Source organism: Ursus maritimus, unplaced genomic scaffold (assembly GCF_017311325.1).
Source record: "Ursus maritimus isolate PB19 unplaced genomic scaffold, ASM1731132v1 scaffold_11, whole genome shotgun sequence".
Taxonomy (NCBI): domain Eukaryota; kingdom Metazoa; phylum Chordata; class Mammalia; order Carnivora; family Ursidae; genus Ursus; species Ursus maritimus.
The window spans coordinates 35,117,327-35,143,099 of record NW_024423453.1 but is presented as its reverse complement, the minus strand read 5'-3'; the positions used below and the strand labels follow the sequence as shown (position 1 = coordinate 35,143,099).

Below are 25,773 nucleotides of genomic sequence, written 5' to 3'. Positions count from 1 at the left end.
CCTTTTTTCACTCCCTGTCTTTCTGATCGAGGATCTTCTGAGTTGAGTATTTGTCCAATTAAAAGCATCTGATTAAAACTGTCAACCCGAAGAGGAAGTGAGTTGAAAAAAAAAATGCAGCAAGAGTTGTGGATATCGAGTTACCGATTTTCTGCTTGAGAACTGAATTATAAATAAATGTGTTAGGTAGTGGAATTTTGTTTTGTTTTCCCCAAAGGAGAAATATTCACCACATGGAAACAAAATTTATTCAGCATATTTTCATTCTGTAATTGTACCATTTCTATTCTTAATTCTTTGAGTTTATGATTTAAAGTGAAAAACACCCAAACAGACTGTTGTGTAAAATTGACAGGAATGAGTGTGAACCTGGCTGTCAGAGACATAGGTTGTTGTAAAATTAGCCATGGAAATAAGCTTCCTATTCTGGAGGTTAAAAATAATGTATTTAGAAGGAAGTTATTTACATTGGCCGCTTAGAGGCTTCCCCGGGAGCCTCAGTCGGGAAAGCTGTGAACCGCACAGTCGGGGTGCGCAGGAAGCGTTTCCGGGACGGCGCGGTGTGTGGGGGGCTCGGCGAGGAGGTGCCACGATTCCGTGCTGGTGACAGACAGGAAGGTGGAGCTGTCTCGCTGCCCGGGGGCTTCTCGAATTGTGAAAGAGAGTCCGAAGTCAAGCCCAGCTTGTTCTGAAAGTTCGTGGTGTCCAACAAAGTAATCCCCTCGATTGCAGGAATGCCTTGTTTTGAGCTTCGCCAGCGAGACCGTCTTTCCTCAGAATGTCCTGTGGAAGGTTCCAGAGGTTCCTGCCCACCCCGCTGACGGGGAGCTCCCCGTCAGTGGACCCGTGCAGCCTTCAAGGACATCTCCCGCTTGAGATCCAACGTGAAATACAGAGCAGCCCAGCAGGGGGAAGAGAATCCGTGTTTGTGGGAGAAAATGCTTGTGGCTGCTGTTTTGTGAACTGAGAGCGTGCTGGTGTGAGCCTCTTAGGATTGTTCTACGGCCTCTGCAGGTCTCCACTTCTCTGGCATTCATTTCTCTGAAAGCTGCTCCCGCTTTTCGCTTGACCTCACGGGATGCCAGAGTAATTTCAGAGATGCTTCTCCTCGGGTGTCTGGTCTGGCTGCTCCTAGGCCACGCGTTAGCGTTATTGGGTGATTACTTGACTAGTAATACTCAGTTTCAGGAGCAGCGTCTTCAGAAAGGCGACTAATAGAGCATCGGGAGTTTAAAAATATGCTTCATGTACCCGAGTTTTCTTGCAGTCCAGAAGAGAGTGGATCTCAGAGGTGTCTGCAAAGAACCGAGGACTGGGTATTTGAGACATATCCAGGGATCTTGTAGGACGGAAACTGGTCTGTTTAAGAAATGCTTTGTTTGCTTGCTTGGGGCTGCCGTTTTGGAAAGGTTGGGAAAGTTGCTCTCCATGTGGATATCAGCTGTTTGTATCATTCAAGAATGTTCAGATCTCCTTATCACTGCTTGATAGGATTAGAGCCTGAATGGGCAACTTCAGTTTTTGATGTACTCACGACCTCAGCACGTTTGGCGAGAGAGTCTTCCTTGCTGAGGCTGTGGAGGGGCTGGGAAATTAAGCTTTGCCTTTGGGGCTTTGCCAGTAGAAGTGCTGAAATCTTGAGGCATTTGAATCAGTTTTTGACCGCTGCAAGAAAGAAGTTGCAGGGAGGGAATGGAGAGGTTGGAGTATGGGAATAAAGGATACTTACCTCTTAATGGTGTATCTCAGGATAAGGAGTGAACACCGTCCGTATCTATGAGAACTCTCTTGCTTCTTTCTGTTTCAAGAGTGGAAGGATGGCTGACTGGGGATGGGAGGGCAGCTGCTCCAAGTTCTCCAGAAGTTGCCGTGCAGAGGGCACCTGGCAGATGGTGACGTGGGACTGTGCGGAGAAGCACTGGCCGGGTGTTGTGAGAGTTGGGTTCTTGGCTCTGGCATAGCAGTAGGTAGCTGTGTGTCAAAATCCCAGCAGGGAGCCCCTCAGAGTATTTCATAATCTCAGTAAAATGACAAGCCTGGGCAAGTGGTTATGATTTTTGTGGTTCTGAAAACCCTGGTTTTCTGTACCTTGTTCTCCGACACTTGCCACGTTGGTTCTAGACCAGTCTTGACTATCTGGAGCTACTCTCATATGACAAAAATATAACCTAGAAGTATTTACTTTTGAATCATTTATTTTCCTGTGTTCATTTAGTGAGTGTCAATAAAGATCAGAGAAAGAGACTCTTTGAGGAGATAAGTCAACTGTTCTTATTGTAGTGATTTTTAATCTTTTACTTTTCTTACTATTTACAGGATCGTTCCCATGTGATTTTTCTAAAGGATGAAATATTTAAACTGAAATCAGGAAAGGTGGTTTGCCAAAGGAACTTAAAATTAGCCCTATTGTTGAAATTGATGTTGACTGCTTGGTGTTTGGTAAAAAGCATCTCTTCGAGAAGCCATTGGGGAGATGAGTAGCTCAGGGTCCTGCCGGTTTCAGCAAAGATGAAAAATGTTGAAATCGAGTGGGAAGAAGGAAATGTGGCAAATCACAAGGAACCAGACTGTTTTTAACAGAGAAAATTCAATTCTATCTGCCTTTTTTCAGCAAATTCCGTTTGATATTTTACATTTTCTTGATAATTTAATAAAGAATCTCAGGAAGGAGTTGCAGAACTTTAGCTTAGTGAAAGAGAATTTGTCATTTGTGACATTTCTTCTCTAAATACCATGGGAAGATCAATGTATTAGCTTGTAGCTCATGCATTACTAGTTCTAGCTGTTTCTATTCAGAAAAGAAACAGCATGTTATATAGCAAAACTTGGCACAATGGGGAGTTTGGGCTTAGTCCCTAAACATTCATTGAACTCTGCTGGGGTCCAGGCATTGTGCTAGGCACAGTGGGGGATGTGGATGATAAAACTCCATCCCTGCCTCCAAGGAACACCACCACTTACCTTCTAGAAGATACGCAGATAGTAGACAGGTAATTTAGAGTGATATAAAATCAATAGGAGCAAAACACGGGATTGTGGGCTCTGCATTCAGAAGATGCACAGAATCTGGCCGCTTCTCACCGTGGGCGGTCACCTTGAGCTGAACTTCACACTGTCATCCTTCACCTGGGTTCCAGCCTCGTAGCTGGTCTCCCTGCCCCCACCCTTGTGTCTACAGCCTCTTTTTCACATAGCAGCCAGAAGAGTCCTTTGAAAATGTAAGTCGCATCATATCAAAGCCCTCCGTAGTTCCAATTTCACCAGATGCAAAAGACCTTTCAGCAATTTACAGCATTGTGCGGGTCTGGTAGCCTCATTGCCGCACCACACACTCCCAGCCACCCTCTCTCTCCCCCCTCCCTCGCTCTCTCTAATGTTATTTCTCTGACTTCCTCTCCTACTGCTCTGACCCTTACTTGTTCCACTCTGCCCACACTGGCCTCCTTGCTGTGTCACGAACACACATGTCCCCACATCAGGGACTTCACAGAGACTCCCTGTACCTGGAACGTTCTCCCAGGGGTAGCTGCCTGAACAACTTCCCATTTCTTCCGTCTTTGCTCAGATGTCACCACCTCCGTGAAGCCCCATTCTGACCACTCTATTTAAGATTGAAACTACCCGTTACCTCCAAACCTCCTTGTCCTGCTGTGTATCTTTTTCCGTAGCACTTATCACCCTCTGGCTTACTCTATGATTTACTAGTTTTTAAAGTTTTGTGTGACATCTATCTTCCTCCACTGGATATAAGCTACAAGAAGGCTGGACCTTTGTTTTGTTCAATGTGGTTCAATCTAGAATGATCTAGAACAATGCCTGGCATGCTGCAGGGACTTCACAATTATTTGTTGAATAAGTGAATGAGTGAATGTGAAGGAGAGATTAATTTTGAGAGTTCCGGGGACAATCACAAGGAAGAAACTTTTGAGGTAGCAAGTTGAAGGATAAATAGACAGTCAGGTTTTCTGGAGGAGAGAAAGACATTCCTGATAGAAGGACTATCTTGAGCAAAGGTAAAAAAATGACAGAGCTCCTGGGTGCTCTTGGCATGGCAGGGAGTCCCGGCTGAGTGGTGCTTGGAGGGCAGTCAGAGTGGTAGTGGTGGATAGATAAATTAATAGATGGAAAATCATTAAAGGGGACTCTTAGTAGAGGAAGGGAACAAATTCCTAATCATTGCCTGTGACGGGATGGCAGGCATGTTGGTAATTGGAATCCACGACTCTCAAAGAAGTAGCGTGCATAACATGGGAGACGTCGTCACTTTAAGAAATCAGTAATGTGAATAGTGTCTGCTAATGAGGTCTGATTTTTGTGTAGAACTTGACAGTCTGCAAATTACAGCCACATGCTTCTTATGATTTAAGCTTCCTAACAACTGGGTGAAGTTGCAATATATAACAGTAGGTATTATTTACATTTTTGGATAAACTTTTCAAAAAAAATCAGTTGCATCTTCTATCAAACCAGCTAAGCGGCTTTCCGGAGGTCATGGAATCAGAAAGTGGGGAAGCAGCTTCCCACTGTCTTGTGCCTCACAGACAACATTTTCCCACCCTGCCAGGCCTCCTCTCTAATTCTGATGAGACACTAAAGATATCATGCTGGTTGTTTTTTTTTTTTCCAAGGGAGCGAGTGTCGTTCCGTTTCCCCCACCACTGAGAATAGCAGTCTCTTCATGTAGTTACTTTTTTACCAGATGCATTTTTCTCTCCCCCCTCTCCATTTCAACTTGTCTGGAATAATTATAGAAAGATGAATATGTTTCGTAGGTGGGTGTGTTTTTACCTTTGCCTGTTTAGTATTTTACCTTCTTTCAGGCTTATGCCAAGTCTGTCTGACTCAGCACCTGACATTATCTAGTAAGGCTGTTGCTGTCTTTCTTGTGGTTCTCGGGGTGGGGGAGGGGAAGAGGAAGCATGTCAACAACTCCATTTGAATGTCTTCAGACTTGCTCGTTGCTCACTGGGGAGTAAACCTGATCTTCTTAATTCCCCCAGATGTTAGTAGGCTGGAAGAGGCGGAGGGAGAGCTCAGTGAAGGAGAGCACTGGTATGGAAACTCTTCAGAGACTCCGTCAGAAGCATCCTATGGAGAAGTCCAGGAGAACTATAAGTTGTCTCTGGAGGACCGGATCCAGGAGCAGTCCACTTCCCCCGACACCTCCTTGGGAAGTGCGACCCCCAGCAGTCACACGTTGGAGCTGGTGGGACTTGACGGTGAGGTCCTGCGAGACTCCCTGCAGTGTCAAGACCACCTCTCCCCTGGCGTGTCTTCTTTGTGTGAAGATGACCCCCCAGGCTCCACAAAGCCCTTGAGCAGCAACCTGAGGCGGCTGCTGGAGGCCGGCTCCCTCAAACTCGATGCCACCACCACGGCCAATGGCAGGGTGGAGTCCCCGGTAAACGTGGGCTCGAATATCTCCTTTTCCCCACCGTCCCACCATGCCCAACAGCTCAGTGTTCTTGCCAGGAAGTTGGCTGAGAAGCAGGAACAGAATGACCAATACACTCCAAGTAACCGTTTTATATGGAACCAAGGTAAGTGGTTGTCCAACTCAACCACCACCTGCGGCTTGTCCCCGGATTCAGCCATCCTAAAACTGAAAGCTGCAGCCAATGCCGTTCTGCAGGACAAATCTCTCACCAGGACTGAGGAGACCATGCGATTTGAGTCCTTTTCCTCCCCTTTTAGCTCCCAGTCTGCCAGTTCCACCTTGGCAGCCTTATCCAAGAAGGTCAGTGAGAGAAGCTTGACTCCTGGTCAGGAGCACCCACCTCCGGCCAGCTCTTTCCTTTCCCTGGCTTCCATGACCTCCTCGGCTGCCCTTCTGAAAGAGGTAGCAGCAAGGGCTGCTGGGAGTCTTCTGGCTGAGAAGTCATCACTGGTGCCTGAGGACCCTCTACCACCACCGCCTTCGGAGAAGAAGCAAGAAAAAGTCACCCCGCCACCCCCGCCACCACCGCCACCACCTCCGCCACCACCGCCACAGTCCTTGGAATTATTGTTACTCCCCGTTCCTAAGGGAAGAGTTTCTAAACCCTCCAATTCAGGTATGGAATCTTTTATTTCCACCATCGTGTAAGTTTTTTTTTTTTTTTTTCCCTTTTTACTGTAAATTGCCATGTCTTCTTCACTGCTTTATTCGGTTGGGCTCCCCATCGGATCCGAGGCAGGAATAAAAAAGCAGGAGCACAAGAAAATACTTTAAGTAAGCAGAGTAGTGGGCTTTCATGTATGTATTACACAAAGACTTCACAAATAGCTTCATTTTTGAAAGGTAATGAATAATCTTAGAGATGTACAGTACTCCTCCCTTTCATATAAATGATCTTTTTTTTTTCCTTACCAAGTGCAGGCTGGGTCCATACAAGACATATTTAATGGGAGAAGATCAAAGCATCTTTGTCATGGAGTGCATGGCATCACTGAACATAGGGGGAGAAAAAACCCCCGCTGCTTTTGAAACAGTGGACAAGGGAGAGCCCACCCTCCTGCTGCCTCCCATCACAAATGGACTTTTGTATACAGTAACTACTCGGCCCTAATTTATCACACTATACACTTTTATGTTAGCATTTTTATTATTTTTTTTGTGTGGAATTTAAGCCTTTCCCACTTATCCTGTTCTTCTGTAATTTCTTGTCATAGAAGAACTCTAAAGAATATTGTCATTCAGACATAATCAAAGCATTTCCTGCAAATGCTTTTTTAAAAAAATTCAAATCCAATCAGATTCTGAAGGAATGTGCATGTGGAAAATTTGAATCATAAGTTTTTCTTGTGAGGGCAGACTTTCCAAAGGAGAAGTCGCTTGTCTTATGGAGCCTTGACGTTCACAAGTTATTCATCTGAGGGAGAAATTTAGTCACTTGAGTTCTCACGGTGGAAGCATCACTTCTTGTACTGGTTTGTTTTTAAATTGTGTGTATGATAAATTCATGGTCCCGGGGTGGATGTATGGAACTTCAGATGTCTCCCAAGGATATCCTGTCAGATTGGAACAGGAAGTAGGCTATGTGTGTCCTCATCAGTATAAACACTGCCGTTGTGTGTGTCTAGCCAACTTCTGATTATTTGCAGCTACATTGATGAAGAGTGCTTAGAATGGCAAATAATTGAACGATCGCAGCTAGCATCAATTTGACGCACTTCTGACAAATTTCCATTTAAATTGCTGAGTGGGCTATATGCGCTAATTCTAATTATTTTAGAACTTGTGTAAACAGAAGAATAGAACTAGGGGAATGGCTATCTGGAACTGTTATGACGCTGAGTGATCCAAACCATTAACTCTAGAGTTTCCGAAGTGTCCATAAAAATCCTGAAATGTTTATCAATTCTGAGTTTCATGTCTCCTCACTTCTTACCTGCCATCTGGTGAAATAAAAGCGAGAAATGGCTAAAATTAGGATACCAGGAGAAGAGCAAAGGGAGCTGGGTAATTTTGCAATGGAATAAATCACTCCTCGTTTAGAGAAATTTCATTTAGGGGTAGCAGCAGAAAGAGAGGTAGGGCTGTATGTAACATGTAATTTTGTAAATATTCTCCATATCTGGTAATTGAATGGGTGTATTTATGGTCTTTACACTGTAAATTCATCTGGACATTAGTTACTTGGGAAAGCTTATATAAAATTAATAATCAGTGTTAGTTGGCTGAAGACTTGGAAAGAGGTAACTGACGAAACTGTGGCTCCTGAAAGCAGATAGTAGCACCTTTATCTTTGTGAAGTGTCTTGGGTGTGACGAGCAATAGTGGTGAAGTATAGTTTTTTTCCCGCTCAAGTGCTTCGATGCATGTAAAGATGTAAGAGAGGCCATGAACTTCCAGTGCACGGGAGACTTTCTGCCTGTTTTGTTGTAGGATATACACCCAAGGGAAAAGATATCTTCCCTTTATGGTTTAGTGCACTTAATCCATGCCAACATTTCCACGAGCTCCTCAGCAGAATTTTACATGGAGACCTATCCACAATTGTTTTTTCCTTTTCTTTTTCCTGAATTTCTTTTATTGCCAAAACCCTTAATATTTTAATTGACGAGTGTTCAAAATGATCACATTGAAAGAGGGGAGAAAGGAACTTCTTGGATATTGTGTCTCTGCAACCCCCTGCTGGCCGGCTGGTCCCCGTGGCCCCTGTTCTCCACATGCCCCTGGGCACCAGCCAAGAGGTGGGGAAGCAGCTCCGCGGACGAGTCACTCATTTTGTCAAGCTCACACAAGCGGGAAGATCGCTGTGAGGACCACCACGAGGGCTCTTGACATGGTCCCTTGGAAAATGTTCCGTGTCTCCATGTGGACGCACCATAATTCCCGTTCTGTGTCTGACCTCGTGGGTCGGCAATAGGGGAAAGGGCGGCTGTGCGCGCCTCTCGGTTAAAGCGAATGTCGACCCTTCGTGGCACGCTAGCTAGATGATGGAGTAAGGAGGAGTTGATGGACTATTTCATTCTGTTATTTATCTTCATATCATGGAGAGATGATTTGGTGGCTGTTACAGATTTTTGAATCTGAGGAATGGAAGGAGAGGTGGGTCTTCTCCATCTGCCCTCCCCCCACTTCCCTTTGTACACACTAGACTGTTAGTTTCAGGGCAACCCTGGGCAAGATTCAGATGTAATTTGGCTTTACCGAATAAGCATTATGAGAATGTGGTGAGAACTGTCACCCTTGTTTCTAAACATCTCTCTCTTTATTGTTGTTTTTCTTTACCTTAGAAAGAAATCTTTGTTGAATTCAAAATAGATAGATAGGCTGGCTTCTTGCAGCAGGGAAAGGGTGTCTGTTGCCTAATCATTTCAATAAACAAATAATAACAGCAAAAAAAGATCCTTAAAAATAACGACACACCGTCCTGATTTCATGCAGGGCTTACATTTTGAAGCTGTTTTCCCAAAATGTTGCAAAAAGGGCAGAGAAAGTGGATTCTGGAGTTACAAAGAGATACGTGCTAGAAAAGCCAATCCTGTATTGAGTAATTTAGACACCAGCATTTCTTTGACCTTCTTTAGGTCAAGGGAAGTCCAAACCATGGGGAAAAAAAAAGTGCCTTTTAGGTCTGACCTTATTCCTCTTTTTTGAACAGGATTCAGTTGTTGCCAGGTCATGGTGTATTTAATTCCTTTAAAGAGTCCACCCCTCGGTAGCCTTTCCCCCCTGCAAGAGAGACGTGACACTTGAGGAGGAGGCTTCTTTCATGTGACCCCGTGCCCCAGCACATGCCGCACTGCTCCTCTGAAAGGGGACACGAGAGAGAGAAGATTATGTCCGTTTGCTATAAAGATAAATGTCACACATTGACTCAATTCTCTTTGAAGCTACTGTTTGTTGCCTCTCAGAATAAAGTAAATGGTTTTTATTTTAAAGACAAAGTTTCTTGTAAACGGCCACCAAGATTCCCAGGATGCCAGGCTCCTAGTTAAAAGAACTAACAAGGAGAGTTTTAGAGAGAGGGTCTCTGAAACTTATTTTACTAAACAAAATTTAAATATGCTTAGAAGCAAACTGGTGTCATACAGCTGAAGGCTAAGACTGTTTCCTGGGTCAATAGAGAGAGAAGTTTTCTGGGTACTGTTTTCTTTCATATTTACGTGATGCTATTAAAATTTATTGCAAAGCCATAGAAAGTCCAGAAAGTGAGGTAACCTCGTCCTCTACTCCCATTAGGTCTATGGTTATTAGAGCCATAATCTGGGAATGAGCACAAGGCAGGAACTTGTTTAGAAAATTCACTTTTTAATCAAGATTCAGAACTATCTGTCACTGACCTCAATTATATTTCCCCAGCGATTTAAACTTAGACTGCCTCTTGTCTAGATATCCAGATATCTAAAACTTCTTAGTTTTATTGAATAGTTAGCAATTGTTAAAATATGCATTAATAACATCAAGGTCAATAACAACAGATAAACCCAGTGATACCCATTGCTAACATGTTTTTTTATAACCTGAAATAGCATTTGAGAGACATGCCCATGAAATTCTTTTAAAAGATATTAATTCCATGTATATTGTTAGGAAGGAGGATGGGTCATCCTACACGGATGTGCACCAGTGGGCTGGTAGGCCTGGAGTGGAGTTGGTGATGAGGGTTATACGTACCCAGGGTCACCTGACATCTTGAATGCCTTTGATGTGTATGATAAGGGGTATATGTGGATACTACCTGCATACGACTTGCAGATTAGCTCGATTTTCTGCAAATTGCCACATAGGCTCTAATAAGAGAAAGCTTGATATCAAGGCCTACGAAACAGTTACATTGGTTTTAAAAATTTCTACCTTGAGTTAAAGCAGGCAAGTTCATGAAAGCCTCCATGATTTTTTCCCCCAGTGATATGTGTTGTTATTGCTTTATGGATTTATATGTAACAACAGGTAGAACACCAAACTGGAAGTGAAGATATTGGCTCTAATCCCAACCCTGCTACTAACTAGCTTACACCTCACTTCAGCTGCCTCATCTATAAACTGAGATAGTTGGGAATTATCTCCAAGATTCCTTATGTTAAGATTCCTTGCTTTTCCTTTCTTATTCTTGAACTCATCTGTTAACTCAAAACAAACATAATTTTTTTTCTATTTTTTGAATTCACTATCTTGCTTCTTAAAATTCACCCTCAAACCTCCCACAAGATTGTCTCTGCCTTGGGCAGGTCTTGTCCACTGTAAATAGTTTAAACACTTACTGTGTACCTTACTAATGGTGTAGTCATACTGCATGCTTTTTAAATATCAGCTGCTCCAAATTCATTTTGGAAATAGGTGAGATGTAAGTACATGAACATCTCTCCACACCCATTCATTTGAGACATGTATTGGCGTGCTAGGTGAAAAGCATGTGCTCTTGGGCTGACACTGCGTCCACTGGGACCTGCTGGCCACTTCCTGCACCTTTTTCTTCCATTTCCAGCACTCATTTCACTTTTTGATACTCTCTTGACCCAGCCCTTTCTGATTACTCTCATTACAGTCCAACACACATTTATTGAATTGTACATCACACCCAGAGCTGTCTGGGTGCGGCAGACACACGGGTAAAGACCTCTTGTCTTGCCCCAGCCAGCCCCTCCTCCCCCGCTTCCTCCCCTTCTCTTTTCCACCTCTCTCTTTTCCCTGCTGAGCTGAACTTGGCCATCAGAGTTCTGCCTAGGCTGAGCTGGACCCTACCCGCGTAGCACAGTGGACACCTGCTCCTTTATTTTCTCCAGGCTTCTGTGACAAACCACCCTTTTGGGCCAGGCCCTGAGCTATGTATTTATGTGATGTCAGTTGTTTAAATTTACATCTGCTGTCCTGCTGAGTTTCCTGCTTTGGAAGGTACGACTAGAGCCTATCATCACTACTATTATTGCAACAGCTACTACCAGGAGCTTTCATTTACTGCGTGACAGGCGTTTTACACGCGTTTAGTATCTCTCTTATTCCAATAATACTGTTGTCTGTGAGGAGAATGTGTATTCTCCAAAGAAGCAAAGTAGTAACTATCCATGCCACTGGGTCTGTTAGCATTTGGTGGGATTTAATTTTGTTTGTGGTGATATTAGCCAGCTAGTGATACCTTTGGGGAAATTGTTTATCAGACAGTTGTAAACTAGGTGAAATAATGAACGTCTGGAACCTATTGCCTTAAGAATGTGTGGTTTGGTCTGAAGAAGTGGTTGTATTTCCTTAGCCTCTAAATTTGAGTGAAATTTACAGCTGTCAGTTCCTTGAAAATAGTTTGGCATACAAACTAGACTATATCCTCACTTCCTCCGTTAGACAGGGAGGACATCCTACTAAAATATCAAAAAACATTTAATAAATAAAAATGCAGATGTTGCCAGGGGAGATTAATGGCCAACTTTGAAAATCGATCCTTGTATTACGGTGACTTTTATCATTTGGGTTCTGTCTTCTTCCTTTCCTGCCATGATCAGTTAAAAATTTCAAACAGTTATAGTAGTGTGGTGCTTCGGCACATTTCATGCCGTTAGTTTCTCTTCATTATGAGTATTCTAATTTTTTTCCCAGTCAATCCAAGGACACCTTAATTTGTACACGATTCGTGTATCTTTTGGTATTAATTAAAGGAAGCATAGCTCCAAAATAAAATAGATTCATGTGAAATGCTACTATGCACGATTTAATGTAGTGGGTTCTGTAATGCACACTAGGGAGTGGGGGGATCAGAACAAATAAGGAAGATTTTGGTCATATTAAGCAAAGTGGGGTGTCCAGGGGGCGCTGGCCATGTTCCTTTGGTCAGTTAATGCCTTTTTATTGCCCTCCTGTGATGTGCCAGGAAACCTCAGGTCAGTGGAGGACATCTCCATTTTTCTCTCCTCTCCCGACAATTCTGTAAAATTAGGCCGGATAGATACTGGGAAAATGGGGATTAGTGGCAGCCTGTTTGTGTATGTCTTTCTTACTGTTTTGATGTTCTTACAACCCCAAATAGACATCATTATCATTTGTTCCCCTCTGGTTTATGACAATAATCTCACCTAGAGGCCTGGTTCAGCCTTTTCTCTCAAATCTGTGATTCAATGTGTAGTCTTTGTGATCAAGATACTGGAGTGGAAGAAATGACGATGAAGGATAGAAAATGAGAGGCCAGATTAGGGACAGGATTCCAGGTCAGCAGAGGCAATCAACAAAAACACCAGGAAAGCTAAAGGCAGGTTAATAAAAAAAGCGCATGTTTATAGGCCTCTACAAAGTGTGAAAGAACCGTCAATCCCACCCCATCCCCCAATCAGAAAAGGAAATGCTTGGGACGAAAACATCACAAGTAGACTTTCCAGACTTGAAGGTATATTTTTAGCAGATTCTTTTTCAGGTTGCTTGGTTAGGGTAACCAGTATTGCTTATTTTACCTGTCATAGTGAAACAGAATTTTTGGAATGCCCTAAGTGTATTCCAGAACTCTTCTGGTTCCATCCATGATAAGTGGTCCTTTGCATACAGAGACTCAGTTGACTCGATGAATAAATAATAAGATGATTTTAAAGTTTACACATGAGAATATATCCTTTTAAAATGATAAAAGTAATGTGAGCATTAAAAAATCCAGTGTGTATAGAAGAATATAAAATAAAAACAGAAGTTTCCCTCTCCGACCCCTTCCTTTTAATCCACAGTTCTCCAGAGGTAACTGCTTAATGGTTTCTTGGGTGTGCTTACGGACCATTTTCATACAAATAAAAGGATATCGTCTTTTGTTTCATTTACTCATCCCTTTCTTTCTACTCCTTGTCTTTTTTTGCTCAAGCAAATCCCAGGTTTTGTATCCATTTGCCTGTAAGTATTACCATGTATATTATTTCCAGCAGAGAAAAACTTTAAAAAACACAACAAAACGCAGTAACTATTATCACATCAAACGGGATCAACGATGGTTTCATGATTTTATGGAATGCCTGGGTTACAATCAGTATTCCTTCAGTTATCTCGGAAGTGTCTTTTTTTTTTATAATAATATTTTTTTATTATATTATGTTAGTCACCATACAGTACATCCCTGGTTTTTGATGTAAAGTTCGATGATTCATTAGTTGCGTATAGGAAGTGTCTTTTTATAATTGCTCTGCTCGAGTCAGGATCAAAATCAGCTTCACACCTTGTATTTGTTTGATATGTCTCCATAACCGGGTGCCTTTCCCCAGAGCCATTTCCTTGAAGAGACTGTCATCTGTTCTGTAGAATTTCCAACATTCTGGATTTGGCTGATTCTGTCCCCTGGGCATGTGGGTTTACTGTGTTGTTGCTATTTTAACCACCTGTATTTCTGGTAAACTTCTACATAGAGGCTTGATTGAATTATTTTTGTAGGAATATTTCATAGGTGGCTTATCAGAAGGCCCACGATGTCTGTCCCCTTTTCAGTGATGTTAAGCTTAATGAGTGGCTTTAGGTGTTGTCAGCTTGACCCATCCTTTATAAAGTTTCCTGTCAGCCTTTTATCTCACTGTATTAGCAACAACTCATTCTCATTTTTTAGAAAACAAAAATAGAATCCGCCTAGACATAGAGGTTCCTATCTTGCTTTATCCACAAATTCTAATATCTTGGACATGTTCCTATGTCAGCATCTCTAGATCTAGTTCATTTTAGAAAATGGCTTCATATATTCTATTATATGAGTGTATGATGACTTATCTAATCAGTTTGGAAATATTTCTGATCCTTCATGATGAAGAAAGGAAAGTCTGAGTCTTCGACTTTAGTTCCCGTATCCCCAGACTACAGAAGCTGGTGTGGCACCGAGCGATAGAAGGGGATAGCCCAGACATGTAGCAACACAGTGTCACAGCAGAGACCCTTTCCTGCGGTGGTGGAGGAGGAGACAGTTATCTTAGCTTTCCTTGGAGGAAGTAGTTGGTTTGTTTGCTTTCCTGAAAAACTGAAGCGTTTGTGACTGCCTTGTGGTAGCCCTTCCCAAAGCGGGTGCTGGGGCCCAGGGCAGAGGAAGGCAGTGGGTCTTGTTCGCGACAACCAGAGGGACAGAAAGAAGCAGGTGAAAACCCCTGACCTTAAGACCCCTTGATGGCCAAATGGGCAGTAGCGTTTGCTCAAGACGTAACTGAACAAGTCGACAGTGGGATCCTAAAAGTCGTCTCCATCAGAGCTCGGTTTGTGAGGTTTATGATGGCTGTTTGGTGTTCAGTGTGGTGCAGGGCATCCCATTTGATTTGTCTGTATTTCTTGCTGTTTTCTAAGTTTAGGAAATTCAGGTATGGCCTCAAGTCTGGAGATTTCCTTCAGGAAACAAAAGCCCCTGAAGTCAAGCTTTTCTGGGCTGAACTAGGCCAGGCCAGGCAAAGCCCCTTTGCAGACGCCTTCCTGGGGGTGGGATGGCCTTTGAGAGCAAGACCGCGGCAGCTTTTGAAAGACGGAACCCACGTGGAAGTAATGAGATGAACGTGGGTTTCTACTTGAAGAAAAGCAGTGATGAAACTTCCTCGTGGATAAAGTCTTGGAAATGCCTACGGAAAATACCACATCACTTCTAGTGCTCTTTACATAGCAATGCATGTGAATAAGTGGATGCAGTGTACGTTTTTGTTTTCCTCAATTTTTCTTTCTTTCTCCCTCTTCCAAGCCTCAGAAGAGGAAAGCGGAAAGCCTTTCCAGTGTCCGATATGTGGTTTGGTTATCAAAAGGAAGAGTTACTGGAAACGGCACATGGTGATTCACACAGGTTTAAAAAGTCATCAGTGTCCGCTCTGTCCATTCCGGTGTGCTCGCAAGGACAATCTCAAATCCCACATGAAGGTAAGCCACCTGCGGACGGGCCTCACAGAGAGGCAGGCACAGCCCGAGCTCTTGCACATGGTCCAGTGCAGGAGGCTTCCAGGCAGAAGAGGGGCCGCCGGTGGAGCTGACGGAATGCAGCTGTTCGTTGTCCCAAGGTCGTGTGCAGCACCAATGAAGCATGTGGCAAAGGGTCTCCTCTGTAATGTTATTCCCATCCTTTCTACAACCCAGAACTTAAAGGCAAAGAGAAGCTTCGGTATCCAAATGATAGATGTAATGTAGAGCCCTTTCCTATTGGGGGAGCGGCAGCCTACCTTGGCCTTGCATGGCAATGCATGTCTGGGGTGCTGGGAGGAAGACTTAGGGAAGAGCAAGAAGTGGGAAAGACCAGGACGGGCTGCTGGACCCGAGGCCCAGAGAGGGGTCCGTCCTCTTCTGCTGTTGCTTTGCTCTCCAGCTTACAAACCCACAGGAACACCCAGAGGCTCATTTAGGAGGTGTGAGGACCTTGAAAGACACCTGGGCTCTAGCTTTTGCCCTGTGTGAGACTGGGGGGGACCTATTCCTGACAAGACTGGGCCCTCCCGAGGCTGTCTGTGTGTGTGTGCTGTCCTAACTTCCAGGATCACATTTAACAAACATCTAAGGACATCATTTTCAGTGTCTTTATTAAAAACAACTGCGTTTCGCTCTTAATGTGAGATGGAGAAAACTTAGTCATCTCGAAATCTTTCTGGCAGACCCCATTACTAATAAAGGTTTACTCTGAAATTCAAGGAAGAAAATCACAAGATCAAAAGAGCATGGGCTCTTGAATTTGATAGACCTGCATTTAAATCTTACTGTGCAACTTACTAGATAAGTGGCCTTGAGCAAATGAACTTTAGGCTCTCAATTTTCTCCTCTGTTCAACAAGAACAATGATGTTTATCTGGAAGAGTTGTCATGACTATTTAAGGAGATAATGTTTTTTTTTTTTTTTTAAGATTTTATTTATTTATTTGACAGAGATAGAGACAGCCAGTGAGAGAGGGAACACAAGCAGGGGGAGTGGGAGAGGAAGAAGCAGGCTCATAGCGGAGGAGCCTGATGTGGGGCTCGATCCCATCACGCCGGGATCATACCCTGAGCCGAAGGCAGACGCTTAACCGCTGTGCCACCCAGGCGCCCCTAAGGAGATAATGTTAGCAAAGTGTCTGACACAGAAATGTTCAATAGTAGTTATTTAATTTCGATAACTGTCTTTGAACACCTTTATTTTCCCACTGATATTTTCAATATGGCTTGGCTGTTGACATTGTTTATAACATTTTTACTTCCTGCCATAAGAAATGTAATATAGGTACATAATTAAGGTATTTGCTTGTTTTCAAAACCTTGTAGTCTAATCCATCTGAATAGATCAGTGATCTCCATTTAGAATTGCAGCTCTAAAAAAGTGTGATCAGACAGAACCTCTCCTGATTTTAAGCGTAGAAGATTAAAAAGAAAAATTAAATCCACGATGTAATTTGTATCCTATCATTTGCTTTTTTCTCCTGGGAGTAGCTTGCCCTTCATCTTCAGAATCCATTGAACCAGGAGTTCTGGTCGGTTGGATTTTACTGAGCCTACTTAGTTTTTCCATTCCCCTCCGCATCCTCTATCACCTCTTCCCAAAGCAAAATCTCGTATTTTACACCTGCAAAGTGGATTTCATTAGCAGGATGGGACTTCAAAAGGAATGCCTTTAAAACTAAAATTTGTTTTCGTTTCTGTGTCCTACGCTGTGTTTAGAAATCAGGTCTGGCAAATTTAAAGCTTCAGTGAGCAGAAAACTTGCATCTAGCCTGACACCTTGTAAGCTTGGTTTCAGCTCAGGGTCACATAAAACAACCTATTTATAAATCCATGGAAAAAAAGCTGGGTTTTCAATAGCAGGAACTACTGACCCTGAAACTACAGGGAGATGAGTTGGGTGCCTTGATGATACAGACGGTCGGCCATGACAGTGTTACAGATGAGAGCTGCAAGGGCTTTGCGGGTCGCGGGGTCTCAGAATGCTTTCAGAACAAATCAATAACCAGTACAATAAAGCAGTTGTGTGAAATAACTACTTTATTCAAACTCATGGTGTCCTCACCTGTTGAGCCACGACTCCAGCTTTTGATAAGGGAAGTGTGAGAAGGGCTCATGCAAGTTTAATTTTATCAAATGGTGTACGCTTTCTTTTCTCTCTTCTCCACCTCACGGATGGGCTGTTTTCTTTCTTTAATTAAACAATTCATGCTTTTGATTTGATTTGACGTACTTCCGTTTTGAGACATTTTTGTGAACACGGTCTACATAGGAGGATAGTGGCGGTGGTCTTGCGAATAGACATCTTCTGCTGCATTCACGAGAGACTAAAAATATGAATGGATTTTCCACAACGAATCCAGCTTGTGAAGTGGGGGCAGGTGTCGCCTATAGATTAAAATCTCACACTGCGTGCGGTCAGAAAGACCTCAGTTAGAATCTCAGTTCCACGACTTTTAGTAGCTGTGAGACTTTGGGCGAATCATTTAACCTCTCCCAGCCTTCGTTTCCACTCCTGGAGATAATCATCCGATCTGTCACCTGGAGTCCGGAGTCATTAGAAGGGTTAAATGAGATAATGGACATCAAGCAACTGAATACAGGGCCCGGCAAGGAGCACACTCAGGAAATGTAGCTAGCCTGGTCATTACCATCCAAGAGTTCTCGGAGCTAGCGTTTACATTTGGAAATAAAGTTATGATGTGGGATAAAAAAGGACTCTAAATTTTATTGCCTTTTTTTGTGATAAATCTTTAATGGTGAAAATTTAGGAAAAGTGGTAAATGGCAAGAATATAAAATCGACCCTGAATCCCATCACCCAGAAATAACGATTATTATGATTCTAACGTATATCCTTCCATATTGATAATATGGACTTATTTAAGACAAATTGGGATTCTACTCTATTTGTTCAACAAGGACAGTATTTACTGTGTTCCCACTCAGTGCTGGGCACTGTACATTTTTTATTTTTTTTTATTTTTTAAACCTGACCTTCCTCCTCCGTAGATCTCGCAAACGTTTTTATGGGCAGCCGAGGAAGGAGCTTGTAAATGCCTCCAGCTTCCTCAGGGTTATCTTAGATTTCCATTAAGTCTTTTACAACTTTCCTGGATGAGTGAGCATATAGGAATTAAATACAAAATTCATAAGCCAAGACTGAACAGAAAAGGTGAGGACTGCTAAAATAAAGAACATTGGTGAAGCAATGGCAAGAACCCGGGCAAGGGTCAGAGTGCTGAGTCTTGCTGGTCTGGGGCCTGCCACTTAAGGAGCCTGAGGAAGCCCCTTCCCTGCCGGGCCGGGTCCCCTAAGGGGTGGAGCAGGTGTGTGCCAAGGCTTCCTCACGTTCATCCCACCGCCACCAGGGAATGGACCTCATGATGTAACAGCGCCTTTAGGTGCTCCTGGTGCAAAATGACTGGTCCGTCAGCGTGCCTCTCCGTGGCCTGGAAAGAATGATATGCTTTAGACAAGCATTTCTTCACATTAGCGGACTTAGAGGGACTTTAAAGCCAATTTTAGGCTAAAGAGATTAAAAACGATCACAGAAAATGCTTTTCTGTCAGGACAGAAGGGAAGAAACTGCAGCGGGAGGACAGAGGGACTCCTTCTCTCAAAGGCCCAGTGAGACATCTCGCCCCTTTGGGAAGGTGTAGCCCAAATAAAATGACAGGTGCGAGAGTCAACACCGCGGCCCCTGTTTTCCTCTAAACCGACACTGAGGTTTCCACAACTAAATATAGCAAAGCCAGGATCTGGTGGAAAAGAAGCCACGTAAAAATACTTGCGCCCAGACTCTTCTCAGTCCAGGGCTCCCTTTCGACTTTAGAACTTGGGCTCGCTCTCTGTCATTTTCCTTCTTCCAGAAGCTGCTTCCGGAACTTCTGTTCTTGGATTAGCTCCTCTCCTGTCCCGGTCAATAGATGTAAGGACACTTCTGAAATGGAATCCACCCCACCACACTGCTCCCGGGACGACGGAAGCATTCTGCCTCGTGACCCTTGCCACCTGGTCCTGGGCACGCTCTAGTCAGCACCTGTCAGGGGCCTGTGGGGCTGTGACCCGAGCCCCCATGGTGCCTGCTCCTGCGGGAATTGGGTGGAGGAGATGGTGGGGTATCTTCACGATTCTGTGAGAAAGCAAAATGAGGTGATCGGCTCCAGAGTGAAATCCCTCTGTTGTGAAAGAACAGAGAGAGGTGATGTTAACCACCAGTGACACATGTGTCCCTAACGCCTAGCCCCTCCCCACCTGGTAGAGGGGAAGCCTTTTTAATGAGCAAGGCCTTGCTGCAACTGAATTGAAGTTTATATGGTTATTTCTGAGAAATGCCTGCTTTGGGGGACCCAGAATCTCCTTGGCTGTTTTTTTCAAAAAGCCACAGTGGGGTGCTGTAGCGACAGGATCTCACCATTAACTTTTAATTTCTTTGCTTTTGTTGGTCACTTAACATTATTTAAAAGTATGTTTTGGCTGGTGAATAATGCTTTTGGATTGCATTCAGAATGCATAAACAGCTGTAGTAAAACTTGCTCTCTTGGAAAGGAAGCCTAGCAGAGGGGCCAGGTGGGGCAGTGAATTAAGGAACTAGCCCTTAACCTTTCTTAGACCTGGGTTCAAATCCCGCTTAGGTCACCACTGGAAGATGAGGTGTCAGTTCTGTTTTGGTTTTGAATCCCAATCACTTGCTTGTCCAGATCCCACAACTCCCCGAATCATTTGGCCCAAATGTACACAATTGGCAGTTTCTACGCAAGGGAGGGGCAGTCCTGAAATAGCAGGGTGTAGCAGGTCAGCACTGAAGTACATTGGCAGAGCTGAATGGGGAAGTTACAAGCTGACGAGCACCTGCCAGCTCGCAGCCTGGCTCAGTCCAGTGCAATGATTTCCTCACTTTTTCAAGCACTAAATTTGGTAGGGACAGGAAGAAAAAGCTTCTTCCAATTTTTACAGGTATTGTGCATGCAGGACTGGAACTGGATTTAAAAGTCTGCATTCTTTCATGGCAGACATCAGAATCTGGAACCCACTGGAACCACATTTGGGAAAACATTGGTTTCACCTTGCCGAGAATACTTGGCGGGGATCAGACCTTGGTTTTTCTCCCACTCTACTTTGCTTGCTTCGTATGGACGTTTGGTCAAGCCACTGACTCTGGGGTTTCAGTCTCCCCGTCTATGAAACGGGAATACCCCGGAGACATCATTTTCCACATTCTTAATTACCTAGAGAAGCGTTCTGAAAATTGAAATTACGTTTGCAAAACAGAGCTAATTCTCTGAGTGACAATAATCGGGTGCGTGCAACTTATTCTTATTGTGAGAGGAGTTACTTGACAGGTTGCGTCTTTTGACCCCCAGCTGGTAATTATGTAAGTTCGCACTGTGCTGGGTTTATATTTTCTCTGAAGACCCACCGAGATGAGACGACTAGAATATTAGGAGGATTCTCCTGAAAACAGCCTCCATTGGCAGGCAGCGTCCTCCATTGTGAGTGTGGCTCTAATCATGGGCTCTTAACCTACGTAGACCCGCGTTCTGTTTAGGGACGGACCTCATCACCTAGCGCAGGCTAACGAAATGCTCCTCTGGTCTTTCTGTTTTCTGGGCCAGCCCTTGGTACTGTGAGGAAATGGTTGATGAATAGCCTGCATATACAACGAGGCATTTTCCGTAAGCACATGGTGGAGAGCTCATTCTTCTTGCTTCTTCGTCAGGTTCATCAGCACCAGGACCGGGGAGAGACCTTTCAGTGCCAGCTATGCCCTTTCACTTCCTCACGCCACTTCAGCCTGAAACTCCACATGCGTTGCCATCAGCACTTCCTGAGGACAGAAGCCAAGGTGAAGGAGGAGATCCCAGACCCAGATGTCAAGGGATCTCCCCACCTCAGTGACAGTGCCTGCCTTGGGCAGCAAAGGGAAGGAGGAGGGACAGAGCTAGTGGGGACCATGATGACGTCCAACACTCCAGAGAGGACTAGCCAGGGTGGGGCTGGCGTCTCGCCTTTGCTGGTGAAGGAGGAACCCAAGGAAGATAACGGCCTGCCAACCTCCTTTACTCTGAATGCTGCCGACAGGCCGGCCAACCACACAAAGCTGAAAGACCCCTCCGAGTATGTGGCCAACAGTGCGTCAGCATTGTTCAGCCAGGACATCTCTGTTAAGATGGCGTCTGATTTTCTCATGAAGCTGTCAGGTACTTGAATAGGGTTGTATTCTCTCTCTCTTTCTCTCTCTTTCTCTACCAGGATTCTCATCTATTAAATGAGCTGGTAGTACTAGATGATTTCAAGGTCCCTTTAGATTCTAATCATTTGCACTTTCATAAATTTTCTCCTTGACCTTTTTTTTTTTTTCCAGTCCTTTGGAAGTAGTCATTGTTGTGGTTTGGGTCTAGAAACAACTTGTTGATTTCCTTCTGGTTTTTCCCCTTTATGGGTTCTTGTTGTGGGGGACAGGTCACATGGTGAGCCAAGTTGGTAACAGTTCTTTGTGTGACCTTGGGCCATATTTAACTTGTCTCTGCATTTGTTCTTTTAAAGTGCTCGTGCGGAATGTCTCATTTTGCATTATTCAAGTTCTTTATTGCCTTAATTTGAAAGAGTTTTTAAGGACATATATACAGAGACTACTGTTAGGAATTATAGTTTTAAAATTTGAGCAAATGATAGAAATTATCTTTACATTATTTTTTCCACTAGAAAAATTTTTGTTGTAATAAAATATGCCTAACATGAAATTTACCATTTTAACCATTTTTAAGTATACAGTTCTTTGTCATTAAGTACATTCCTGTTGTGTAACCAATGCCACCATCCATCTCCAGATTTTTCATCATCCCAAACTGAAACCTCATACCCATTAAACAATAATTCCCCATTCCACCCTGCCCACAGTCCCTGGTCACCACCAGTCTACCTTCTGCCTCTATGAATTTAACTACTTTAGGTGCCTCATGTAAAGTGGGAAAAAAAAAAAAACTTAAAAAAAAATTCTTTCCCAACTACCCCATTGCCTTTTGGAAAGAAGATGAAATATGTTATAAAAATGTATTATTATTGACATCATGTTCATCATCAGATTATACATGGTGCTTTGTTTCATTTTTGTCCTTTTTTTCCCCCCAGTTTCTTTGAATAAGTTGTGGAGTTGAGTAGGGGGTGTGGCGGTACTGAGGGAGGACTGTTTTTCCTGACTGTTGGGAGTGATAAAACATGACGTGGGATTGTGCTGCTACTTGTTACATTTTTAAAAGTATGATTTTAAATTGTAAAAGAGATGCGGAGGGTGGGGAAAGGTCGGCTGAGAGTTGGTTCTGTCTTTCAGTGAAGATGGCAGTCCCCACGATGATTTCCAAATGCCATTTCAGCTCTTTGGAGATTGACAATACCCTTTTAAATGGAGAATAATTGGTCACCGCCTTCCTTTAAATGGACTGTGAGTCGCATTTCACTAAATGTCATTGCCAGGTGAATTAGAGGTTCAGCTTCACTCGCTTGGAAGTCCCTTTGCTCAGTGACACTTCAGTGAGGTGTCTTGGAATGTCCCCAGTACCCCAGATCTTTGCCCCTCAGGAGCGAGCAACACTAGTTGGAAGAAACGAGGAAAGGTAGGGGACAGGACATGAGGTGTCAGAAATGACCCAGGGAGTCAGGTAGGGCAGGGAATGTAACAGCCAGGCGCTCCAACCCGCCAGCCCACAGTGTGAGTGCGGAGTCGTCCACTGGAACTGGTCAGGCCACAGGAAGCCAAGTGTCTCTGTCTGTGGCCTTGAAGAAATCGCAAATTGGGGAGGGGGGCTCCCTTCTCCTCTCCGCCCCTCCCTGCCTCACCCCTCCGCCTGCCTTCTCCCACCCCAATCTAGGGGAAAATGTTTTTGTAGAGTCTTCGAGTTTTCTCTTTAAATATTTTTGAAAATGTGGGGGAAATGCAAACTTCTAGTTTTCCTTTCACTGCTGATCTTTTAGGCTTCACCTCCGACGGCAGGGGGGTAGGGCGGGGCGGGAGAGGGTACAGGGTGTACATCTCTGGTTTTTCCTGGATGGTCTCTCCCACCAATATTATAGCAAAAGGGCTCCTTTTCTGGGCTCTTCTAGTGCACTCCCAAGGGAAGGAATGCAAATGGCATGTTCAACTGGTGTGGTTTAAACATGGGACGTTTCCTTACTTAACAGATCAGGGGAGACTAAGTGGGAGGGGGGCGGTGAGTAGCTCTTAGTATGGGGTTACTGCCTTTACTCCAGGACTGCAAGAAGTTTTTAAATCAGGAGGAAGGGGAGAGGGGATGAGGAAGGATTGGTCTTCGGAGAAGACACTTGGTGTATGATACACTACTCCTGCTGGGCTCAGGCTGTAATTAGCTCCCAACCCAATCTCAGGGAGCTTAAGATCAGGCCTGCTGAGAGCCAGCACTGCAAACAGGAGAGACTCAAGAGAAGCCAGTTGGGTAGGTTGGGGTGAAAGACTGCACAGAAGCCTTACACTGTGATCTGTTTTCTCAGTTAGTTATTGATGGGACTTGTTTACAGTTTGACAGTGGGAGTATTTACTGACTGATCAATTGGCGTAAGAAAACAGATAACAAATGCACACTATTTATGCAAAAGGCCCATGCAGCTATTTTCTGTTGGCTTACTAGAGGTCCTGAAACCTGACTTGTATGCACTGTTACCTAGCAACCTGTTACAAAGTCACCGGGGAGTGAGATGCATGGGTAATTTTTTTTGTGTGTGCATATTTGGATGTAAATGTAAACTTGGTAACTGTGGCTGTGCAGCCCACAGGAGGAGAAGATATATTAAAAGGAAAGGAATACATTTTCTGGGGGGATTTTTTTTTTTCTTTAATTTCCACTAATTCTCTGGTTGGTCGGGCCTTATCACTGATAGCTGCTGTCACTGTGGTGCTCCGCCTGGCTGTGTCTGTGAATACGATCCTGGGACCCAAAGGTCAGATCCCAGGGAGCTGTGGCTGAGTTTCTAGCTCTTGCCATCATCAGATGCGGTGCCGTAGTGGTTAGTATCGGGCCTTGTCCCTCGGCGTCATAACGGCGCCATTGTTCTTGCAGCGAATTTTTGAGCCGGGCTCTGTGCGTGCACCTGCTGGGACTGTAGGGTGCAGCTGTTGGTGGGCACCAAGTCTGCGAGTCTCTGTGCCAGCCACATCACTACAGAACTGGAGCACAGTGACAGATTCAAGCGTGCACATACCTACTTGTTCCCAAAGAGAGATGGAAAACACTTGATTCTTTCTTGCTTGGTTATTAAGGGAGGTCTTTCTTGCTCCTTCAACTAAAACTAAGCATCAAGATGACTTAATGGAACCCAGTGGGATTAAAAAATCGCTGGTAGAATGCTGTTTTCAACAGACTCTAAATCCTTCCCCCCCAGTCTCCGTTTTAAGGTTTTTCCCAGTCTATGTGATTGTGAAATCAAGCCCCTTCTCTGATCTATCAACGAATACTCTGCTGAGCCCGCACTTAACATTCCATAGTCCTTCGGGATTAATGTTGCTCCCCTAGAACCGAGGCTCCCAGGCTCAGCACCGTAATTGATTCAGGGAAGAGGATGGGGAAGCCCCTGCTGCTGGCTTTCTGGGCCGATGGAAAAAATCATTTTGTAAACTTCGCTCAGGGTTTCACCCTCAGAGGCAGGCCATGGAGGACTGTAACCCTACATATTTGCATAGATCTTTCTTGGAACCCGGAAAACCCAGGCAGAATCGTGGAATGTCCGAGCAGGTGATCCAGTGGTCGCATGACTGGGGCATGCAGGGGAGAGGCCCTCACTCAACCGTGGAGCACCTAAGTTCCTGCTGCTTCTGAGCCTTCTCTCCCTTCACTAGCAGCAAGTGTAAACTCAGCTGCACATTATACTTACCTGGGGAGTTTCTAAAAATGCCAGGGCCCAGCCCCACTCCCAGAAGTTAGGATTTCATTGGTCTAGGAAGGGACCTCGTCAGTGGCATTTTCTTTAAAATCCTCCAATGATTCTCATATGCAGCTGGGACTGAGGCCCACCGATGTGGAATGTGCACTTGGTACCTGATACAGTTTCTTCAGTATAGCTATGGTTCTGTGGTGGTTTTTTGATTTTGTTTTTGTTTTTTCAGTAAAGCTCTCCTTCCTTACTTTCTATTTCAGACCATGGAAAGGGCCTAGTGGGTGGTGTGAGATGAGTCTGAGGCATTCACCATAGGTCAAGGTTGACATGAATAAGAGGCCTGGGTGAGTCATGGCCACTGAGCCCCTTGTTTTTCCTTGTGGGGCCTCATGACGGGAGAATTAGAAGAAGCATCTTAGTGTGTTCTCCAGTGAGAACGAGAGAGTCTCAAGACTCATCCAGAGCATCCAGCAGCTGGGAGTTTCATCATTAGATGCCTGATTAAAAGTTCCTTGCAACAGGCTTTACATCATTCCTCTTCCTCAGAGCTACACTTTTCAAGATAGAAAATTTAATTCTAACTCT

The 25,773-nt window shown here is 44.2% G+C and overlaps 1 protein-coding gene across 1 annotated transcript in view; it reads left to right on the top strand.

Annotated features, from left to right (window-relative positions):
• LOC103657995 (zinc finger protein 827) overlaps positions 1-25,773 on the top strand; it is a 157,571-nt gene that overhangs the window by 25,202 nt on the left and 106,596 nt on the right. Inside the window, exons 2-4 of the mRNA XM_008685446.2 lie at positions 5,001-6,053; positions 15,090-15,262; positions 21,023-21,503. Coding sequence (XP_008683668.2) covers positions 5,001-6,053; positions 15,090-15,262; positions 21,023-21,503 — 1,707 coding nt within the window. The remainder of the gene's footprint in view (positions 1-5,000; positions 6,054-15,089; positions 15,263-21,022; positions 21,504-25,773) is intronic.